Source organism: Dryobates pubescens, chromosome 3 (assembly GCF_014839835.1).
Source record: "Dryobates pubescens isolate bDryPub1 chromosome 3, bDryPub1.pri, whole genome shotgun sequence".
Lineage (NCBI taxonomy): Eukaryota > Metazoa > Chordata > Aves > Piciformes > Picidae > Dryobates > Dryobates pubescens.
This window is the reverse complement of record NC_071614.1, coordinates 12425162-12448025: the sequence shown is the minus strand read 5'-3', so window position 1 is coordinate 12448025 and position 22864 is coordinate 12425162. Positions and strand designations below refer to the sequence as shown.

The window sequence follows — 22864 nt, the reverse complement described above, 5'->3', positions numbered from 1 at the left end:
GCGATGAGGACACTCACCTGGGGAGCCGGGGAGCCCCGTGTGTTTGTGCAGCGTTACTCAGGCAGTGATTTACTGCTGCACTCACCTGGCTCTGGCTGCCTGAGGTGGGGAGGAGGTGATGCCTGCCCCACCCCGGCTGCGGTAGATAGGGAGCTGCAGGAGCCGCGCAGGGTTACTTGTTAACCCCAGGAGCAGTACTCTGCTCTGCTGCTTGACTCACCTAGGACGTTTGAAGGTGGGGCCCATCACGGCACAGAGCCTCATTAATCTGAGTCAGAAGCCGGAGAAGAAGGGAGAGCAGAAGAGAGCAGCGGGAGGACAGCAGCCTGCGCTGGCGGCGGAGCCGAGCGGCAGCGATGGTCCCGGCGCGGAGAGGGAGGAATGTAGGATGGGTGGCTGCCACCTTGGCTGCCCTGGGCTGTTGCTTAGCCCAAGGTATGCAACAGAGGCTGTGGTACCCTCACCTTCAGCAGGGGAGTCAGCAGCAGCAAGTTCAGAGGGATTTTTACCCCAGACAGGTAATGTGTTCGTTTTGCCTTCCCTCTGGCTTCCTCCTTCCTGCTTTTAAGTGCGCTCTTTGGACAACAGCTTGCACGTTGCTCAGCGGAAAGGGACCAGCAGGGCTGATGTTCACAGGGCTCAGAGTGCTTGGCTGGCAAAGCCTGTGCAAGAAGTTTCATGTTAAATAGCTTCTTGCAACTCCTGAGCACCTCAGAGTGCCTAGAGCTCTGTCTTTGCACGGAGAATCGCTTCCTCAGGAGCACCGAGGCTGCTGCAAACCCCAAGTGCCCTCCTGTCTCCAAATGCTTTGTTCTAAAGCCAGCAGAGCTAGAAACAAGCCAGAAAAAAGCTGTGTAGATTTCTTTCTCCAAAGGCATTTGGGTCTACTTTTCAATTGAGTGATTCATTTTGCTCCTCAAAAGGAGACTTCCAGGAAATAAACTTTCTCTGTGTTAGTCTCTGACTGAGTTGTGCTGCCTCGTGGCACCGGGGTTGGAGCTGGATGGTCCTTGAGGTCCCTTCCAACCCAGACCATTCTGTGGGTTAGTGTTGACTCTTCAGTGCTGGGTGGAAGGTTGGACTAGGTGAGCTTGGAGGTCTCTTCCAATCAGATGTATTCTGTGCATCTGTTATCATAAGGTAGCACAAGATATCACTCACTGGAGCCAGGGCAGAGGAGGGCAAGGAAGCTGGGAAGGGCCTGGAGAATAAATCTGATGGAGAGCAACTGGAAGAGCTGGGGATGGTCAGCCTGGAGAAGAGGAAGCTCAGGGGTGACCTCATTGCTCTCTACAACTACCTTAAAGGTGGTTGTGGCCACAAAGGGATTGGGTCTCTTCTCTCTAGCAACCAGCATCAGGACAAGAGGACACAGTCTCAAGCTGCACCAGGGGAAGTTTAGGCTGGAGGTGAGGAGAAAGTTCTTCCCAGAGAGAGTTGTTAGCCATTGGAATGTGCTGCCCAGGGAGGTGGTGGAGTCCCCATCCTGGAGGTGTTCAAGAGGGGATTGGATGTGGCACTTGGTGCCATGGTTTAGTCATGAGGTCTGTGGTGCCAGGTTGGACTGGATGATATTTGAGGTCTCTTCCAACCTTGGTGATACTGTGATACTGAAACAGAGGAGGCTGAGGGGAGACCTCCTGGCTCTCTGCAGCTACCTGAAAGGAGGTTGTGGAGAGGTTGGTGCTGGCCTCTTCTCACAGGTAATTAGTGACAGAACAAGAGGGAACAGCTTCAAGCTGCCACTGGGCAGAGTGGCCATTAGGAAAATGAGTGGTCAGGCACTGGAATGTGCTGCCCAGGGAGGTGGTTGAGTCCCCAAGCCTGGAGGTGTTTCAAGGTGGTTTGGATGTGGTGCTTGGGGCTATGGTTTAGGGGTGACCCTTGGAGAGCAGGGTTAATGGCTGGGCTTGGGGATCCTGAGGGTCTGTTCCAAGCTGAATGTTTCTGTGACTCTGGATTTCAGACCCTGCTTTCAGAGGCTGTGTGTGTTGGCTCCCTGGTGTTCAGGGAGCACATTCAGCCTGTTACAAATGCATCTGAAATGTTTCATAGATTCACAGAATGGTTTGAGTTGGAAGGGAGCTTGAAGATCATCTCCTTCCACCCTCCCTGCCATGGGCAGGGACACCTCCCAGTGGAGCAGCGACTGAATTCAGGCCTTGCTCACACTGAAGTCAGTGTTCAAAGCTGTTGCTGCTGCTGCTGCTGCTATTCTTCATGCCCTTCTCTTTCTTAACCTTCTTCCAAATGTACCCCAGATGTCAAGCAGGCAAAGGTGCCCCCAGCAGCTGTGGTTTAAACTCAATATTCCTTAGGGGATCTGCCTTGGAGGGAGGTGATTTATTTTGTTCCTCTGGTAGTGACATGGTTGATAAATTCACTGATTAATCCTGCCCCTGCATAAATCCTCACACCTCACACCACTGCAGCATGACCTGAGACACCATTCCTTGGGTGCTTTGTTTCAGCTTAGTCCCATCAGTCTTGGGGGAGCAATTGCTGTGAGGGGAGATTTATGGCTTTAAAGTTCAACTGCTGCCTGTGTACTGAGTGTAGCTGAGGCCAGCCCCTGCCCTGAGGCAGAGGTGAGGTGCAGAACTGCATGGCCAGGGGCAGGAACCTGGGAGGTGCTGGCTTCGTGGGGAGCACAGCCTGGGAGCACAGCTTGCTCCTTGCTTCCGTGCAGCCTCTGCTCTCCCTTGCACCACAGCAGCTTAGTTACTCTTCCCCCCTCTGCTCTGCCCTGCTGAGACCACACCTGGAGTATTGTGTCCAGGTCAAGAGGGACTGGGAACTACTGGAGAGAGTTTCAGGGAGGCTGTGAGGATGCTGGAGAGCCTGGAACAGCTCTGTGGTGAGGAAAGGCTGAGAGCCCTTGGGCTGTTAGTCTGGAGAGGAGAAGGCTGAGAGGGGATCTGATCAATGCCTACAAATACCTGAAGGGTGGTGGACAGCAGGAAGGTTCCAGGCTCTTTACAGTGGTGTCCTGTGATAGGACAAGGAGCAATAGACACAAACTGGAACCCAGGAAGTTCCACCTCAATATGAGGAAAAACTTACTTATTGTGAGGGTGCTGGAGCCCTGGAGCAGGCTGCCCAGAGGGTTGTGGAGTCTCCTCTGGAGACTTTCAAGCCTCATCTGGATGTGTTCCTGGGTGATCCTGCTCTGGCAGGGAGGTTGGACTGGATCTCTGGAGGTCCCACAATGATTCTGTGAAAAAGAGCTAGGGAAGAGAAGGGATCCTCTCCTGTCTGGTCATGTTTGGTGTGCTTGGTGTGCCAGGAGGATGCTGAACAGAGAAGGTGGGCATGAATTTTTGGGTTGGTCTGTACACAGGAGGCTCCATGCCCAGGAGGAATCTGGGTGCTTTCCCTACCATTGTGCTTTCCTTGCCCATGCCAAACCAGAACCAGGTTTTAACTCATCACTTGCTACCTTTCTGGTGTGGGCTAACAAACTTCGTTCATAATGATGCTGCCCTTCAGCTCCCTGGTTAAACCCAGCTTTGACCAGGCTGAGTGCTCCTGTGCCCCCAACAGCTGAACACTCATAGATTCACAGAGTGGTTTGGGTTGGAAAGGACCTTAAAGATCATCCAGTTCCAGCCTCCTGCCACCTCCCACCAGCCCAGCTTGCTCAAGGCCTCATCCAGCCTGGCCTTGAGCACCTCCAGGGAGGCAGCCACAGCCTCCCTGGGCAACCTGTGCCAGAGTCTCACCACTCTCACTACAAAGAATGTTGTCATAATCTCCAGTCTCAATCTCCCCTCCTCAAGCTTCAGTCCATTGTCCCTTGTCCTGTCACTCCCAGCCCCTGTCAAAAGTCCCTCCCCAGCTCTCCTGGAGCCCTTCAGGTACTGGAAGGCTGCTCTGAGGTCTCCCCAGAGCCTTCTCTTCTCCAGGCTGCACAGCCCCAACTCTCTCAGCCTGTCCACACAGGGGAGGTTCTGCAGCCTCTGATCATCTTCGTGGCCTCCTCTCAACCCAGCAGCTCCAGGTCCTTCTTGTGCTGGGGGCCCCAGAGCTGGAGGCAGTGCTGCAGGTGGGGGCTGAGCAGAGCAGAGCAGAGGGGCAGAATCCCCTCCCTGTGCTGCTGCTCTCCCTGCTCTGGCTGCAGCTCAGCACTCAGCTGGCTCTGGGCTGCCAGGGACCAGTGCTGGCTCCTGGGGAGTTTGTCACCAGCTGACACCCCCAAGGCCTTCTCTGCCAACTGCTCTTGAGCCACTCCTCACCCAGCCTGGGTTTGTTTCTCCTCATGCTTTCTGGGTCTCCAGGGCAAGCCTGGCCCTCGATGTCAGTACCGCTGGATGTTGCCTTCTATCACCTCACTCTGCCTAAGTGTGCCTTTGTGTAGCTCTAGGTAGACTTTCTGTGGAAGCAAGGATGAGTCCATGTGAAAGAGCAATCATTAGAAGTCTTTTCCAAGGAATTCACCATGGCTAACTTCATATCCAAGTTTCACATTCTGGCTCATCTGTGAGATTCCCATGTGCTGCTCTTGGAGAGCATTGCAGTGTGAAGCTGTCTCCAAGCCTTTTCCTGTGGGTTCAAAGCAACAGTCTACACCTTTGGCCACAGCCACAGGAAATGAGTTTTTGTCAGAGGCTGGAGTCAAGATGATGATGAAATCCCCTACTACCTCAAAGTGCAGGTGGGGTCTGAGCAGGGCAGAGGTGAGCAGAGGGGCAGAATCCCCTCCCTGTGCTGCTGCTCTTGGAGAGCATTGCAGTGTGAAGCTGTCTCCAAGCCTTTTCCTGTGGGTTCAAAGCAACAGTCTACACCTTTGGCCACAGCCACAGGAAAAGAGTTTTTGGAGTTAAGATGATGAAATCCCCAACTACCCCAAAGTGCAGGGCTCAGAGTTCAGGTGCAGTTGCTTCAGCTCCATTCACTGTCGAAATGATTTGAGTCTCAAGAGCAGCAGGGGCTTGGAAGAGCTTGCAAGGACATGTGCACCTCCACTGCTGCCTGGGAAGGGCAAGTGGTTTCAAAATCCACTTGCCAGAGCCTGGCACTTGCTTTCTGCCAGCACTCACCTTTGTGTTCTCTCTCTCTGCTCCCTCTCTAGGACTGTGGCCCCGGGTTTTATCGTGCAGGATCGGCGACGGGACGCTGTGTCCCCTGCAGCTGCCACGGCAACTCGGACAGGTGTCAGGATGGCACTGGGACATGCATTGTGAGTAACTGCTGGCAGGCAGGAAATGAGCTGGAGCAAAAGGAGACAACCCCCTTTGCCTTACTGCAGCACAGGCTGTGCAGTGTTGTTACAGTTCAAGCAGCTGAACGTTGGGTTGGGTTGGAAGGGGCCTTAAAGGTCATCCAGTCCCAACCCCCTGCCATAGGCAGGGACACCTCCCACCAGCCCAGCTTGCTCAACCAACCTGGCCTTGAACACCTCCAGGGAGAGGACATCCACCCAGCCTCCCTGGGCAGCCTGTGCCAGTGTCTCACCACCCTCACTCTAAAGAATTTCTTCCTAATCTCCACTCTCAATCCCCCCTCTGCTACCTTCAATCCATTCCCCCTTGTTATATCACTCCCAGCCCTTGTCAAAAGTCCCTCCCCAGCTCTTCTGGAGCCCCCTTGAGGTACTGGAAAGCTGCTCTAAGGTCTCCCTGAGCCTTCTCTTCTCCAGGCTGAACATCCCCAACTCTCAGCCTGTCCCCACAGGGGAGGTTCTCCAGCCCTCTGATCATCTTTGTGGCCTCCTCTCAATCCTCTCCAACATTTCCAGGTCCTTTGTGCTGGGGGCCCCCGAGCAGGACAGAGTGTTGCAGGGGGGGATCTCAGCAGAGCAGATGTGATCTCCTCCAGCTTATATCCATGGCATGTGTTGGGGCAGTTTGCTCTGAAACAGGCTCACTTTAAACCCTTGTCAGTGCTTCTTCACTCCCTGTGCAGACAGGAGCCCTGCCAGCACCTTTCATGGTCTGCCTTCTCTCTTAATCCTCCCTTGCTGGTGCTGGGTCCTTTCTGCCTGCGGTGCATTCCTCTGTGCTCTGTCATCCCCCCAGCTCCAGCCCAGCCAAAACTACAAACCAATTCAGCACATTCTGGGGGAGAACTTAGAAGCTGCAGCCTTGGAGGGGCAGGGCAGGCCATGACAGGCAAGTGCTGCAGCAGAGCTCTAAAGATGAGGAAGTTTTACTGCAGCCAAAAATCACAAAGGGGGTGAAAAAAGCGAATTTCACTCTTACCTCATGAAGCACATGATTTAGGGCTCTCTTTGTCCTTTCCTTCTCACAGCTGGATTCACTTTCAGATAGACAGAGCTAAAGCAACACTTGGCCCTGGGACAAAATTTAGGGCAGGCAAAGTCATCCAGGATAATGGGGAGACAAATGTGTGCCCAGAGGGCTCAGGTACTCCCATCAGGAGCCTCCACCCTGATATGGAGCAAGTTTGCCTCCATGGAGAGGAGCTCTGGGACAAAGTCCTGTAGTGGTGCAGAGAAGACAGGAGGCTGCAGTGTGGCTTCATCAAGTGTCATATCCAAAGTGCAAAGCTTGCTCACTTGGCCTCCTCCTTGCTTCTCTTCTGGCGCACTGGACCCTGGTACCTTCCTATGTCAGCACCTCTCCAAGGCAGGCTTTGGGAGGCTAAGCCCAGGCAGGCCTCACAGCAGCAGTGCTGTCCCCCCCAGCTCAGGCCACAGCTATCCCACTGCCTGCTGGTGGAAGAAGAGGGCTGCAGAGCTGTGCTGCTGCAAGTGGAGCAGAGCAGAGTGCAGGAAGGAGGTGCAGAAGAGAGAACTGCTTCTGATGTGTAGGGAAAGCCATTCAACAGGCTTTGTGTCCTTGTGGTCCCTGCCTCCTGAAAGCCACATTCCCTCAGCAGCATGGTGATGAGACTTGCCCAGCCCAGGACAAGCTGTTGCATGTCCTGTGGTAGCTACCATGGTAGGTATTTGTGGCGTGGCTCTGGCACTGCACTCTGGCTTCCTTGTACCTTACGGGTGCAGATGGAGTCACAGATTGCCAGCAAGTGGGGGCTGGAAGAGCCTTCCACTCTGACCCTCTGCTAGAACAGGTTTGCACAAGAATGTGTCCAGACAGGGTTTGAATCTCTCCAGAGAAGACTCCACAGCCTGCCCCAGTGCTCTGAGATCCTCAGTTTTAACTCATGTTGAGGTAGAACTTGCTGGCTTCCAGTTTGTGCCCATTGCCCCCTGTCTGAGACCACAAGGTCTCCATCAGATGTTGAAATGTAGCTCTGAGGTCTCCCTGCAGCCTTCTCTTCTCCAGGCTGAACAGCCCCAACTTTCTCAGCCTGTCCCCATAGCAGAGGTTCTCCAGCCCTCAGATCATCTTTGTGGCCTCCTCTGGACCCACCCCAGCAGGTCCATGTCCCTCTTGTGTTGGTGGCCCTATAGCTGAACACAGTAGCATGGCAGCAGGACCTTCAACCACAGCCCTAAGCCACCAGAGTCCATGAGATGAGGTTGCACTCAGCTCAGTGGCTGCTTCCAGCCCATTGCTCACTTTCTTTTTCCCATCTGTCCCTTTATTAGCCCTCCCTTGGCTGTGTGGGGCACTGGATCAGGCTGTTGCACATGGAAGAAAACAGTTTCAGAACTTGGGAGCTTTAGTGCCACTTTAATGCCAGATGGAATTTTTGTGGCTGCTCAAAAATGGATTTCAGCAACTTCCATTTTCAAGCAGCAGCACTTCAGGCAGTGCAAAACCAATTTGCTCATCCTCTCCCCATAAGGGATAAATGTTTTGTGCCATTTAGGTGGTGACAGACCTTTAAGACCATCAAGTCCAACCAAATGCGTGTGACAATTAGCCCCAGGAATAAGGATGTTTGTCAAACTGGGCCCCATCCTGTTCAATATCTTTATTGATGATCTGGATGAGGGCATTGAGTCCAAAATCAATACATTTGCAGATGACACCAAGCTGGGAGCAGGAGTTGATCTGTTAGAGGGTAGGAGAGCTCTGCAGAGGGACCTTGCCAGGCTGGGCAGATGGGCAGAGGCCAACAGGATGGCATTCAACAAATCCAAGTGCCAGGGGCTGCACTTTGGCCACAGCAACCCCAGGCAGCGCTACAGGCTGGGGGCAGAGTGGCTGAGAGCAGCCAGGCAGAAAGGGACCTGGGGGTACTGGGTGACAGCAGCTGAACAGGAGCCAGCAGTGTGCCCAGGGGGCCAAGAAGGCCAAGGGCATCCTGGCCTGCATCAGGAAGAGTGTGGCCAGCAGGAGCAGGGAAGTCATTGTGCCCTGTGCTCAGCACTGCTGAGGCCACACCTGGAGTCCTGTGTCCAGTTCTGGGCTCCTCAGGTTAGAACCCTCTCCCCAAAGGCAGTGTGTCTGGAGGGGGGGGGTCACCCTGGTTATGTGGTCATGAAGGTGTTGGGTAGAAGGTTGGACTCGATGATCTTAGAGGTCTTTACCAAACTTAAAAAAAAAAAAAAAAAAAAAAGAAAAGATGTTGAGCTGCTGGAAGGTGTCCAGAGAAGGGCAACAAAGCTGGGGAGGGGTCTGGAGCACAGCCCTGTGAGGAGAGGCTGAGGGAGCTGGGGTTGCTTAGCCTGCAGAAGAGGAGGCTCAGGGGAGACCTCATTGCTCTCTAGAACTACCTGAAGGGAGATTGTAGCCAGGTGGGGGTTGGTCTCTTCTCCCAGGCAAGCAGCACCAGAACAAGAGGACACAGTCTCAAGCTGTGCCAGGGGAGGTTTAGGCTGGAGATGAGGAAGAAATTCTTCCCAGCAAGAGAGACTTGCCCTTGGGATGTGCTGCCCAGGGAGGTGGTGGAGTCCCCATCCCTGGAGGTGTTCAAGAGGGGATTGGATGTGGCACTTGGAGCCATGGTTTAGTTGTCAGGAGGTGTTAGGTATTGGGTAGTAGGTTGGACTTGATGATCTCTGAGGTTGCTCAGAGCCACATTGTGGGAGGGAAATAAGTTCTCCTGTGAGTATTCTGTGTGTGATGTTTGGAAAGCATCTTGAAGCCACACTGAGTGGTGGAGCACTGCTAACTGTCTTGCTTGTTCCCTTTTGAAGAGCTGCCAGCACAACACAGCAGGGGAGCAGTGTGAGCGCTGCAAGGAAGGGTACTTTGGAGACGCCACTCAAGGCTCCTGCCGCGTGTGTCCCTGCCCCTACACAAACAGGTAAGTAAGAGGCCATCAGCAGCTCAATCAGAGGGGAACGGGGAAAAGGCAAAGCCAACCCACCAACAAAACAAGCAGGAGGATGATTGTATCCTGTTGTCTCAGATCCCCCAACATCGAATCACAGAATTGGTTGGGTTGGAAGAGCCCTCTGGATGCAGGGTACAGAATCAACCAGGTTGGAAAAGACCTTGGAGATCATCCAGTCCAACCTATCACCCAGCACCATCTGACCAACTACACCATGGCACCAGGTGCCTCAGTCAGGCTCTTCCTAAACACCTCCAGGGATGGGGACTCCACCACCTCCCTGGGCAGCACATCCCAATGGCAAATCATCCTGTGAAGAATTTCTTCTCCCCTCCAGCCTAAACCTCCCCTGGCACAGCTTGAGACTGTGTCCTCTCCTTCTGTCACAGGTTGACATGGCCACAGCTCTCTGGAACACCTCCAGGGATGGGGACTCCACCACCTCCCTGGGCAGCCTCTGCCAAGCCCTGACCACTCTGGCAGCAAAGAAATTTTTCCTCAACTCCAACCCAACCCTCCCCTGGCACAATTCCAGGCCATTTCCTCTCCTTCTGTCACCTGAGACTAGGGAGCAGAGCCCAACCCCCACCTCACTGCAGCCTCCTCTCAGGGAGCTGCAGAGAGCAAGGAGGTCTCCCTCAGCCTCCTCTTCTCCACACCCAACACCCCCAGCTCCCTCAGCTGCTCCTCCCCAGCCCTCTTCTCCAGACCCTTCCCCAGCTCTGTTGCCCTTCTCTGGGCCTGCTCCAACCTCTCAATGTCCTTCTTGGAGTGAGGACCCCAAAACTGGACACAATTCTCAAGGTGTAGCCTCACCAGTGCCCAGCAGAGGGGCACAATCCCTGCCCTGCTCCTGCTGGCCACACATCAGACCCACATGAGGCATGTTAGACCAGCAGGAGCTTCATGCTCTGTCTCCCAGCCTTGCCTTTTTCAGTGATGCCATTGCCTCCCACTTCCTGCACCACACTGCTCTCTGCCCTGGGGAGCCCCAGGCAGCTGTATTGGGCTTCTGAACAAACCTACCAGGTGCTCCATAGTGAGGGAGATAGGATGAAGGTCTGCTCCCTCACTGGGCATGTCCAGAGCCCTTCTTGTTTCACTCCAATGCAAGATGTCAGTGATCTTTAGCAGCATTACTCTGGCTAGCAGAGAGTGCTGATGGAATGTGCCCTTTGTGTGCATTCTGAGTCACAGAATGGCTTGAGATGGAAGGGACCCCAAAGATCATCCAGTTCCATGTCCCCTGCCATGGACAGGGACACCTCACACCAGACCAGGTTGCTTAAAGCCTCACCCAGCCTGGCCTTTAACACCTCCAGGGATGAGGTATCCACAATGTTGGTTGCTGAGCAGCTCCCCAGGAGCCAGCAGTGCCCTCATGCAGCCCTGCAGGCAGCTGTGTGCTGGGCTGCAGCCAGAGCAGTGTGGGCAGCAGGGCAGGAGAGGGGATTCTGCCCCTTGACTCTGCTCTGCTCAGACCTCACCTCCAATCCTGCCTCCAGCTCTGGTGTCCCCAGCATGGGAAGGACTCAGAGCTGCTGGAGTGAGTGCAGAGGAGGCCACAGAGATGATCCAAGGGCTGGAGCAGCTCTGCTGTGAGCACAGGCTGAGGGAGCTGGGGGTGTGCAGCCTGGAGAGGAGAAGGCTCCAGGGGGACCTCAGAGCTGCCTGCCAGGACCTGAAGGGATCCTGCAGGAAGGCTGCAGAGGAACTTTTCCTGAGGGTGTCTGGAGCCAGGAGAAGGGGGAATGGTTTGAAGGTGAGGGAGAGCAGGGTTAGACTGGAGCTGAGGAAGAAGTTCTTGAGTATCAGGGTGGTGAGGCTCTGGCACAGGCTGGGGCTGCCTCCTCCCTGGAGGTGTTCAAGGCCAGGCTGGATGAGGCCTTGAGCAAGCTGGGCTAGTTGAGAGGCATCCCTGCCCATGGCAGGGGGTTGGAGTAGATGACCTCTGAGGCCCTTTCTAACCTGAGCCCTTCTGTGATTCTGTGTTAGGTAAACCCAAATAATTCCTTTCAAATCAACCTTACAAATTGCTAAAGGCAGCAGGTGGCCTCTGCCAGGGGCATTGGCAAGCACCAGGAAGCCTTCAGGAAGAGGTTTACAGGAGCAGACAACGGGCAGGTTTTGCATTGATCAGAGAAGGCTCTGATGGGTCTGGTTTTGACAGCTTTGGCTTCTCACTGTGAATCTGCAGGTGTTTGCCTGGGGCTGACTGATCAGATTTTCAGTCATCTGTTGCTTTCAAAGTGCTGAAATACCCAAGGAGGCCATAAGCCTCTGCAGCTTCATGGCTGCACACTGGGGTGGTACAGACCACTCCTGCCATGGAAGTGCACCCCCACCTGCATGGCTGGGGGGACACTTCCCCACCTTGTCAAATTAGCAGTGCAGACACATCTTGGACTCACAGACTTGGGGTGCATCAGAGGAGTGTGGCCAGCAGAGCCAGGGAGGTTCTCCTCCCCCTCTACTCTGCCCTGGAGAGACCTCACCTGGAATACTGCATCCAGGTCTGGGCTCCCCAGGTCAGGAGGGACTGAGATCTGCTGGAGAGAGTCCAAGGGAGGGCACTGAGGATGATGCTGAGGGGACTGGAGCACTGCCTGGTGAGGAGAGGCTGAGGGACCTGGGGCTGTTTGGTCTGGAGAGGAGAGGACTGAGAGGGGATCTAATAAATGTCTATCAATAGCTGAGGGCTGGGGGGCAGGAGGGAGGGGACAGGGACAGGCTGGGACAGGGCAAGGGGCAATGGATATAAACTCCAGCACAGGAGGCTCCACCTCACCATGAGGAGGAACTTCTTGACTGTGAGGGTCCCAGAGCCCTGGAGCAGGCTGCCCAGAGAGGTTGTGGAGTCTCCTTCTCTGGAGCCTTTCCAGCCCTGTCTGGATGTGTTCCTGGGTGACCTGTGCTGGATTCTATGCTCCTGCTCTGGCAGGGGAGTTGGACTCCATGATCCCCTGAGGTCCCTTCCAACCCCTAACACCCTGTGCCTTCTGTGATCCTGTGACTTGCTTTATCCAACTGTTCCCAGTTAAAAAGTGGAAATAGCAAACCTGACCTCTCATGCTTCACCTCCTGCCTTCTCCTTCCCAAATGCTGGCCCCCAAATGGTTTTCCTCTGGGAGAACTCTGAATCTGGGTGAGCCTGCTGAGCAAGAGCACACAAAGAACTGCTCATTGTGTTCCCCAGCTGTAGCCTGGGGCTCTCTGAAGTGGTGCACAACTCTCTTCTGCCTGGGTTAAACCAGGCTGCCCAAGGAGGAGGAAGTGTTGCCTAGCACAGGCTGTTGATTCTTGCCTGGAAGGAGAACATAGCTCCTCAGGCTTGGTTTGTTACAGGACATCACTGTCAGGGTGTATTTTAGGCATTCCTTTGGGTGGTGAACGATCATCCTCAGTCCTGAGGGCCAGGAAATGAGTGTCTGGGGCTTTGTTTTTAGTCTGAGGAAAGAGTTTAGAGGAGAAATAGAATTAGTCCCCGCAATCAATGCAGGAGCAATGATAGTAGCTGAGAAGGAGTAAACCAGCTTTGTAATCTGCAAGTCATTTCACTGAGCTTAGCCTCTGGAGGGTCAAACCTGTTTGATGATGAGCTCACTGTCATGTTTCTGCTTCTCCAAGGTTTGCAACTGGCTGTGTGGTAAATGGTGAAGAAATTCAGTGCCTCTGCAAAGAAGGCTACGCCGGAGCCCGCTGTGAGCGGTAGGTCACCTGGCTCTTAGACTCACAGCTTCATGGAATGGTTTGCTTGGAAGGGACCTCACAGACCACCCAGTTCCAACCCCCTGCCATGGGCAGGGACACCTCCCACCAGCACAGGTTGCTCAAGGCCTCATCAGTGCTGGGACCAATCCTATGCAATATCTTTATTAATGAGCTGCATGAGGGAATGGAGTCCATCATCAGAAAGTTTGCAGAGGACACCAAGTTGGGAGCAGGAGTTGATCTGCTAGAGGGTAGGAGAGCTCTGCAGAGGGACCTTGCCAGGCTGGGCAGATGGGCAGAGTCCAACAGCATTGCATTTAACAAATCCAAGTGCCAGGTGCTGCACATTGGCCACAACAACCCCAGGCAGAGCTACAGGCTGGGGGCAGAGTGGCTGAGAGCAGCCAAACAGAGAGATACTTGGGGGTGCTGGTTGACAGCAGCTGAACAGGAGCCAGCAGTGTGCCCAGGGGGCCAAGAAGGCTAAGGGCATCCTGGCCTGCATCAGGAAGAGTGTGGCCAGCAGGAGCAGGGAAGTCATTGTGCCCTGTGCTCAGCACTGCTGAGGCCACACCTGGAGTCCTGTGTCCAGTTCTGGGTTCCTCAGGTTAGGAAAGATGTTGAGCTGCTGGAAGGTGTCCAGAGAAGGGCAAGAAAGCTGGGGAGGGGTCTGGAGCACAGCCCTGTGAGGAGAGGCTGAGGGAGCTGGGGTTGCTTAGCCTGCAGAAGAAGAGGCTCAGGGGAGACTTTCTTGCTCTCTCCAACTCCCTGAAGGGAGGTTGCAGCCAGGTGGGGGTTGGTCTCTTCTCCCAGGCAAGCAGCACCAGAACAAGAGGACACAGTCTCAAGCTGTGCCAGGGGAGGTTTAGGCTGGAGGTGAGGAAGAAGCTCTTCCCAGCAAGAGAGATTGTCCCTTGGGATGTGCTGCCCAGGGAGGTGGTGGAGTCCCCATCCCTGGAGGTGTTTAGGAAGAGCCTGGATGAGGCACTTGGTGCCATAGTTTAGTTGATCAGATGGTGCTGGGTGATAGGTTGGACTTGATGATCTTCAGGGTCTCTTCCAACCTGGTCTGGTCTATTCTATTCTATTCTATTCCTCAAGTTCTTCAGAGTTCCTTCAGGAGAACAATTGTGGAGGGTTTGGTTTGGGGTTGGTTGGTTGTTGTTTTGGTTGCTTGGTTTTGCTGGTGGTGCTTTGGTTTTGGTTTTTGGTTCTTCTTTTGGTTGATTTTCTTTTGTCTTCCTTTGGTATTTTTGGGGCTTGTGATTTTTATTTACTTAAGTTGTTTGCTCAAGGGAAAAGTTTACTTCACAGAAGTGGCTTCAAATGTTTCATGCAAAATGATTTCCTGTCTCCTTTCTCTAGCTGTGCTCCAGGATATTTTGGGACTCCACAGATATATGGAGGCCACTGCCAGAAATGTAACTGTGATAGCAATGGGCAGCTGGCCAGCTGTGACCACTTGACTGGAGGTAGGTGAGGAGGGGCTGTGGACAGGGCAGGCAGCAGAGCTTGCTCTCTGGGAAGCAGGGAAGGAGGCTGTTTAGAGCACTGAACTGAAGGAGAGATGCAGACTTGTAGGAAATACAAAGCATGTGTGACAAAAAGCAAAGTATCTCACAGCATAACACCACAGAGGCACAAGGGCTGTTCTGAGCCATCAGCTTCACCCTCCTGAGCCATTTTATCCTGCGTTTCCCTTCAGAAATGGAATCCTAGAATGGTCTGGGTTGGAAGGGACCTTAAAGCTCATCCAGTTCCAGCCCCCTGCAGGGACACAGGATCACAGCTCACAGGATGTCAGGGGTTGGAAAAGACCCAAAGAGATCATTGAGTCCAACTCCCCTGCCAGAGCAGGACCATAGAGTCCAGCACAGGTCACACAGGAACACATCCAGGTGGGGCTTGAAAGTCTGCAGAGAAGGAGACTCCACAACCTCTCTGAGCAGCCTGCTCCAGGGCTCTGTGACCCTTACAGTTAAGAAGTTCCCCCTTGTGTTGAGGTGGAGCCTCCTGTGCTGCAGCTTACATCCACTGATGCACCATTGCTCCTTGCACCTTGCACTAGACCACATTCAGTGACAGGATGAGGGGCAATGGCTTTGAGCTGGAAGAAGGGAGATTGAGACTGGAGGTTAGGAACAACTTCTTCCCCACAAGGGTGGTGAGACACTGGAACAGGTTCCCTGCCAAGCCAAAGCATTTTGTTGCATGTCTGAAGGGCCTGAGCCTACATGCCTCACACTGTCTTTGTCTCAGTTCATTTCAGTCCTGTTCAGAAGCACAATGGCCACTGTATCTGAGGAGGGCCTTTATTACCCCATCTTTTCATTCCCCAAGCAAATGACATTTTTCTTTCCCTGAAGGCAGCTTTTCCTCCTCAGATGTCAGAGATGTCTCAAAAGAATGTTTCCTATTGGCTCCAGTGCTCTTCAGCTCCCTGCACTGCTCTTCCTCCTGCCTTCACATAGCTGCCCAGGGCTCACCCCCTCTTTCCTTGCTCACAGAAACCAGCAAGTGATGTGAACTGCTGGAGTAACTGTTCAGCAGCTAGTTCATAGAATCATAGAATGGGTTGGGTTGGAAGAGACCTTAAAGATGATCTAATTCCAACCCAGCTTGCTCCAGGCCCTCTCCAACCTGGCTTTCAACACTTCCAGGCTCTGTGCCTCCACAACTTCTCCAGGCAACCACACCACCAACAGAATTCCTTCCTAGTGGCCAATCTAAACCCAGGTTCTTCCAGTCAGAAGCCATCACCCCTTGTTCTCATTTCATATTTCCTCACTGAAGTAGTGCACTTTTATTCTGTCCCTACCTGTGTGGAACAGAGCCAAGCAATGTCAGATGTTTTGTCACTCCTTTCTTTTCTCTGGGGCAGGAGTGTGCTGGGACAAACTCATCCCTAGGGCAAAATTCCACAGGCCTCTTTGTTTTCAGTTTGTCTCCAGCTCTGTATCCTCCTCAGCCACCTCTCTTGCTCTGCATGAGGAATTAAACTCCCTGTGATCAGCAGCACAGCAGGCTCCAGCAGGTTCCTTCTGTGTGACGTTGGGCACTGGGCCAGGCTTTCCCATTCCCCCAGCTCTTGGCTGGTGCTGTTGGAGCACGAGCTGCAATAAATGGTTGTGCTTAACTCAGTGGCAGCTGAAATCTGTCTGCTCTTAGCTGAATTCTGCAACAGAATTCCACCAGCATTGGAATTTGATAGACTCACAGATTCAGAGAATGGTTTGGGTTGGAAGGGACCTTAAAGATCATCCAGTTCCAACCCCTCTGATCATCTTTGTGGCCTCCTCTGAGCCCACTCCATCAGGTCTATGTCTCACATGTGTTGGAGGACACAGCACTGCAGGTGAGGTCTCCCCACAGCAGAGCAGAGGGGCAGGATCCTCTCTCTCCATCTCTGGCCACACTGCTTTGGCTGCAGCCCAGGCTGCCCTTGGCCTTCTGGGCTGGCAGTATGCAAGTGCTGCAATGTCTCAGCAAATGACTCCCAGCAGAATGGAAGCAATTCTTACTGCTATCATTTTGTCCACTAGCAAGAGTCAGGCAAGTCTCAGGTGATAGAAGGAGAGGGAATGGCCTGAAATTGTGCCTGGGGAGGGTTAGGTTGGGAGATGAGGACAAATGTCTTTGCTGCAAGAGTGGCCAGGGATTGGCACAGGCAGCAACAGATTTAGGTTGGACATTAGAAGAAACTTCTTGACTGACACCTTGAGTGCTGGGTTCAGTTTTCACTCCCAGAAGGACATTGAGAGGCTGGAGCAGGTCCAGAGAAGGGCAACCAAGCTGGGGAAGGGTCTGGAGAAGAGGGCTGGGGAGGAGCAGCTGAGGGAGCTGGGGAGGAGCAGCTGAGGGAGCTGGGGGTGTTGAGTGTGGAGAAGAGGAGGCTGAGGGAGACCTTCTTGCTCTCTGCAGCTCCCTGAGAGGAGGCTGCAGTGAGGTGGGGGTTGGGCTCTGCTCCCTAGGCTCAGGTGCTAGAAGGAGAGGAAATGGCCTGGAGTTGTGCCAGGGGAGGGTTGGGTTGGAGATGAGGAAAAAAATTGTTTGCTGCCGGAGTGGTCAGGGCTTGGCAGAGGCTGCCCAGGGAGGTGGTGGAGTCCCCATCCCTGGAGGTGTTCCAGAGAGCTGTGGCCATGGCACTTGGGGCCATGGTTTGGTGGCCATGGTGTGTTTGGGCTGCTGGTTGGACTGGGTGATCTCAGAAGGCTTTTCCAGCCTAGACAATGCTCTGATTCTGTGCATGTTTTGGCAGGCTCAAGCCCTCCGGGCATGCAGCTCATTCACAGCGGGTATGGAACTGCGAGAGGGCAGCGCTGTGTTTAATGGGTGCCAACCAGGAAAGGGAGGGCAAACATGCAGCAGTGGCCTGTGCAGCAGACAGCTCTGGTCACTGATGACACTCTTGTGGTTTCAGAATGCTTCAACAACGACCCAAAGGATGTGGATCCCAACGAAGATTGTGACCGTAAGTGGGGGACCCTCACCTGCATGGCCGCCTGCCGCCCTTGGCTGCAGGCTGGGGACTCTCCTAAGGGGTGGGGAAGTTCAGACAGGGCTGGAGGTCTCCTGCAGTGAATCCCTGTGGTAGGTTTAGCCTGTTCCTAGGAAATTTCCCACAGATCTTGAGTGGAAAGTAGTAAAATGCAACGAAATTACCACTGGATGCAAAAGGAAAAGGATGAGAGGGTGTAAGTCATCCCTTCGGCCTGAAAACCAAGGCAAAGTTAGTTGGGTCAACTAACTCTCTCTTTTCAACTTCTTCACTCTAGCTTCTGGCTCTCTGCTGGCTTGGTGACCTTGGCTGCATTGCTGATAAGCTCTCCCTCTGCTTTGCTCCTCTTTTCTCCTGTCCTGTGTGGAGGGGGAGGGAAGGGAGCAGGGAGGGGGAAGCTGTTGTTTATAAATTGTATCTATATGTGTGTAAATATTATCTCTTTAGTATAGATTCACTGCATTCCCCATTTCTAGGTTGTAGTTGTGCTTGTGAAGCCAGCTGCAGTTGCTTTCAGCTGAGCTGCTCTGGCAGTTTTGTGCTGGGGGGGGGGAGGGAATTTCAATCCACCCCAATCACTGAAACTCAAACCTGCAGCCAGACACCTGGGAACATGCTAAAAGCAGTGGTCAGCTGGCTAGATGTAAATGGGGCCTCCTTGTCTCTGGCTCTAGTCCCTTTCCTTCCCACTGTGGGCTCTGTTGTTGCCTTTGTCACCTGGTGCTGCATGAAGGCCAAGCGTCAAAGGGGTCTCCATTGCAGCTCATTCACTCATGTCCTCAGTGGAATGCTCTCTCTGTGTGCTGTGTTCCTCTGCTCCTGCTCCCTCCAGCTTGTGACAGCTGTGTGATGACACTGCTGAAGGACCTGAGCACAATGGGGGATGAGCTGCAGCTGATCAAGTCTCGGCTACAGAACGTGCAGAGGAGCAGCCAGGCGCTGGAGCAGATGAGGCGGCTGGAGGCACACATCCAGGACCTGAAGGTAGGCAGCCACTGCAGCTTCAGGGCCACACCTGGAGTCCTGGGTCCAGCTTTGGGCCTCTCAGTTTAGGAAAGATGTTGAGATGCTGGAAGGTTGTCCAGAGAAGGGCAACAAAGCTGGGGAGGGGTCTGGAGCACAGCCCTGAGAGGAGAGGCTGAGGGAGCTGGGGTTGCTTAGCCTGGAGAAGAGGAGGCTCAGGGGAGACCTTCTTGCTCTCTCCAACTCCCTGAAGGGAGGTTGTAGCCAGGTGGGGGTTGGTCTCTTCTCCCAGGCAAGCAGCACCAGAACAAGAGGACACAGTCTCAAGCTGTGCCAGGGGAGGTTTAGGCTGGAGGTGAGGAAGAAGCTCTTCCCAGCAAGAGAGATTGGCCCTTGGGATGTGCTGCCCAGGGAGGTGGTGGAGTCCCCATCCCTGGAGGTGTTTAGGAAGAGCCTGGATGTGGCACTTGTGCCATGATTTAGTTGATCAGATGGTGTTGGGTGATAGATTGGATGTGATGATCTTGAAGGTCTCTTCCAACCTGGTCTGGTCCTATTCTATTCTAGGCCACCTCTTGTCAGCTTGCAAGGGAACATACAGCAAGTTTAGCTCACATCAGCTCTGATGAGGCCACACCTAGAATGTTGTGACCAGTTCTGGGCACCTCAACACAAGAGAGATGTGGAGGTGCTGGAGCCAGGGCAGAGCAGGGCAAGGAAGCTGGGAAGGGCCTGAGAAGAAATCTGATGGAGAGCAACTGAAGGAGCTGGGGAGGGTTAGTGTGAAAGAGAGGAGGCTGAGGGGAGACCTCCTGGCTCTCTACAGCTCCCTGAAAGGCGGTTGTGGAGAGGCTGCTGCTGGTCTCTTCTCACAGGCAATTAGCAACAGAACAAGAGGGAAGGGCCTCAAGCTGTGACTGGGGAGGTTCAGACTGGACAGTAGAAATCCCCACTTGAACACCTCCAGGGATGGGGACTCCACCACCTCCCTGGGCAGCACATCCCAGTGGCTAACAACTCTCTCTGGGAAGAGCTTTCTCCTCACCTCCAGCCTAACCTTCCCCTGGCACAGCTTGAGGCTGTGTCCCCAGGCAGACTACATCCACAGCCTGCCCCACATCCACCAGGCGGTCCCCTGGGTGTAGAAGGAGATCAGGTTGGTCAGGCAGGACCTGCCCTTCCTGAATCCATGCCGGCTGGGCCTGATGCCTTGGCCACCCTGTCAGGGCAGTGTGGTTGCACTCAGGCACCTGCCATGTGTGGGTGATGTGTGTGTGTGTTGGTTCTTTCTTCCCAGCTGTCCCTGGACAGTTTCCGCTCTGGGGTTCGCAAGCAGGGGTCGAAGGTGGATGAGCTGGAGGCAGAATTCAGCAACCTAAACCATGATGTAAATGCTCTCCAGGAAAAGGTGACTTGACCAAGTCAGTCTCAGACTGCACACCTCTTGGCTAAATATTGTCATTAATATCATCATAGTATCCTGACACTTCTGATCTGTTCCTTTCCCTTCCTAGGCTGAGGTGAACTACAAAGCAGCTGAGATGTTGTTCAACAGCTTTGGCCAAACTCATCAGAAGGGGAAGGATTTGGTTTCCAGAATACAAATCCTTGTCAAGAATATCCAAGGTGAAAAGAGGTTCTCATTTCAGAGCCTGTTTTGGTCTGTGGATTCTTCTCAGTTTCTCTCCAATAGTCTTAACGAAGCCTGAGAGGGTTTCTTAGAAGTTACCTTCATCAGTCAGGATTTAGAGCTGTGGAATTTACTTCTCCTATGAGGAATCTAGGCTCTAATGGTAGGTTAGGAGCCTGCAGGGAACAAGGACAGAGGAGCTTTACCACAGGCTGCAACCTGACTTTCTTGACTTCACTCTGGGTTGCTGTCATAGACTCTTAAGTTAGACTGCTGTGAGCTTGGTCACAGGACTGATAGGGCTGGAGCACCTCTCCTGTGAGGACAGGCTGAGGGAGATGGGGTTGTGCAGTCTGAAGAAGAGAAGGCTCCAAGGAGACCTAGTTGTGGCCTTCCAGGATCTGAAGGGGGCTACAGGAAAGCTGGGGAGGGACTTTTGAGGGTGTCAGGGAGGGATAGGACTGGGGGGGATGGAACAAAACTAGAAATGGGGAGATTGAGATTAGATGTGAGGAAGAAGTTGTTCCCCATGAGGGTGGTGAGAGCCTGGCACAGGTTGCCCAGGGAGGTGGTGGAAGCCTCCTGCCTGGAGGTGTTTGCAGCCAGGCTGGATGTGGCTGTGAGCAACCTGCTGTGGTGTGAGGTGTCCCTGCCCATGGCAGGGGGTTTGAAGCTGGATAACTGTTGAGGTCCCTTCCAGCACTGACAATTCTCTGATTCCATGATTCTGTGAGTGCAAATGTCAGGCCTGAGGCCATCTGAGTAGCTTTGGCCATGTGACATGGGGTACAGTTCATCCAAAATGGATCTGGAAAGCCGCCCAGCAGATACCCCCTGGGGGTGCTGGTCAGGAGCTGCCTGAAGATGAGCCAAGGTGTGCCCAGGTGGCCAGTGAGCTGGGTGGGGACAGGACTGTCTGCATTGGTCCTACACTGGCAGGAAGCCCTCACTGGCTTCTACAGAGGTTATTGGACACTTGCAGTTTGTAGGCAAAGTTATTTGTGGGAGCAGACAGAATCAGCACTTCCAGAAAGTCCTGCACTTGGGCCACAACAGCCCCAGGAATGCTGCAGGCTTGGGGCAGAGTGGCTGCAACCTGCCCAGCAGAGAAAGGACCTGGGGGTGCTGGTCAACAGCCAGCTGAAGATGAGCCAGGGGGTGTCCAGGTGGCCAGGAATGCCACCAGCAGCCTGGCCTGGAGCAGCAATGGTGTGGGCAGCAGGAGCAGGGCAGGGATTGTCCTCCTGTACTCAGCACTGGGGAGGCCACAGCTTGAGTGCTGGGTTCAGTTTTGGGCCTCTCACTCTAAGAAGGACATTAAAGAGATGGAGCAGGTCCAGAGAAGGGCAACCAAGCTGGGGCAGGGTCTGGAGAAGAGGGCTGGGGAGGAGCAGCTGAGGGAGCTGGGGGTGTTGAGTGTGGAGAAGAGGAGGCTGAGGGAGACCTCCTTGCTCTCTGCAGCTCCCTGAGAGGAGGCTGCAGTGAGGTGGGGGTTGGGCTCTGCTCCCTAGGTGGACCTGGCAGGGTGAGAGGAAATGGCCACAAGCTGCACCAGAGGAGATTTAAGTTGGACATTAGAAGAAACTTCTTGACTGAAAGGGAACTGCCCAGGGAGGTGGTTGAATCCCCATCCCTGGAGGTGTTGAAGGAGGCAGAGATGTTTAGCACCAGACTTGGTGCAGTTGGAGGGTGGTTGGAGTCAATGATCTTAAAGGGCTTTTTCAGGCCTACATGATTCTATGGTTATATGAATTAGAGAACTACAGGAGAGCTGGAGAGGGACTTTTGACAAAGGCCTGGAGGGAAAGGATGAGAGGCAATGGCTTCAGACTGGAAGAAGCTGGGCTGAGATGAGCCATCAGGAAGCAATTCTTCCCCATGGGGGTGGTGAGGCACTGGTTGTCCAGGGAAGCTCTGGAGAATTCAAGCCTGGAAGTGTTGAAAACCAGGCTGGCTAGGGCCTTGAGCATGCTGGTGTAGTAGAAGGTGTCCCTGCCCATGGCAGGGGCTTGGAACTGGAGGATCATTAAGGTCCCTTCCAACCCAGCCCATCCTGTGACTCTCTGAATGTCAGCAGCAGAGGTCTTTCTCAGACAGCAAACTTCTGTCACTTGTGCCTTTCCCATAGGCTTCAGCTCATCCTCTCCCTGACAATGCTTTCTTGCAGTGCTGTTGGAGCAAGCAGCTGGTGCCAGCCCAGAAGGTAACAGCTTGCCCCTGGGAGACGCTGCCCTGAGGCTGGCTGAAGCCCAGCGGCTGCTGAGGGAGATGCGGAGCCGCAGCTTCGGCCAAGCGCAGGCCCAGGCGGAGGAGGAGCGAGCGGAGGCTCAGCGGCGTAAGGACTCTGCTCTCTCAGCTTCTGCCTCCCTAGGATCATCTGAATCTCCAGGGGGTGTTTGGGATGCAGCACAGGCAGAGGCGGTGTGCAATGTGTCCCTGGGATGTGTCGCAGTTGTTAGTCAATAGGAGGGAAAGAAGGACAGGGAGCTGCTGGAGAGGGTCCAGAGGAGGCCATGAAGATGATCAGGGGTTGGAGAACCTCCCCTGTGGGGACAGGCTGGGAGAGCTGGGGCTGTTCAGCCTGGAGAAGAGAAGGCTCTGAGGAGACCTTAGAGCAGCCTTCCAGTACCTGAAGGGTCTCCAGGAGAGCTGGGGAGGGACTTGTGACAAGGGCTGGGAGTGATACAACAAGGGGGAATGGCTTGAAGCTGGAAGAGGGGACACTGAGAGTGGAGATCAAGAAGAAATTCTTTGCAGTGAGGGTGGTGAAACACTGGCACAGGCTGCCCAGGGAGGTCATGGTTGTTGCCTCCCTGGAGGTGTTCAAGGCCAGGCTGGATGAGGCCTTGAGCAAGCTGGGCTGGTGGGAGGTGTCCCTGCCCATGGCAGGTGGGGTTGGAACTGGATGAGCT

General features: G+C 54.0%; 1 protein-coding gene across 1 annotated transcript in view; it reads left to right on the top strand.

Moving 5' to 3' along the window:
• LAMA3 (laminin subunit alpha 3) overlaps nucleotides 1-22864 on the top strand; it is a 169955-nt gene that overhangs the window by 102260 nt on the left and 44831 nt on the right. The window contains exons 37-45 of the mRNA XM_054180143.1: nucleotides 5072-5179; nucleotides 9011-9120; nucleotides 12778-12858; nucleotides 14227-14333; nucleotides 17282-17332; nucleotides 18192-18343; nucleotides 19620-19730; nucleotides 19837-19948; nucleotides 22120-22287. Of these exons, the coding sequence (XP_054036118.1) occupies nucleotides 5072-5179; nucleotides 9011-9120; nucleotides 12778-12858; nucleotides 14227-14333; nucleotides 17282-17332; nucleotides 18192-18343; nucleotides 19620-19730; nucleotides 19837-19948; nucleotides 22120-22287 (1000 nt within the window). The remainder of the gene's footprint in view (nucleotides 1-5071; nucleotides 5180-9010; nucleotides 9121-12777; nucleotides 12859-14226; nucleotides 14334-17281; nucleotides 17333-18191; nucleotides 18344-19619; nucleotides 19731-19836; nucleotides 19949-22119; nucleotides 22288-22864) is intronic.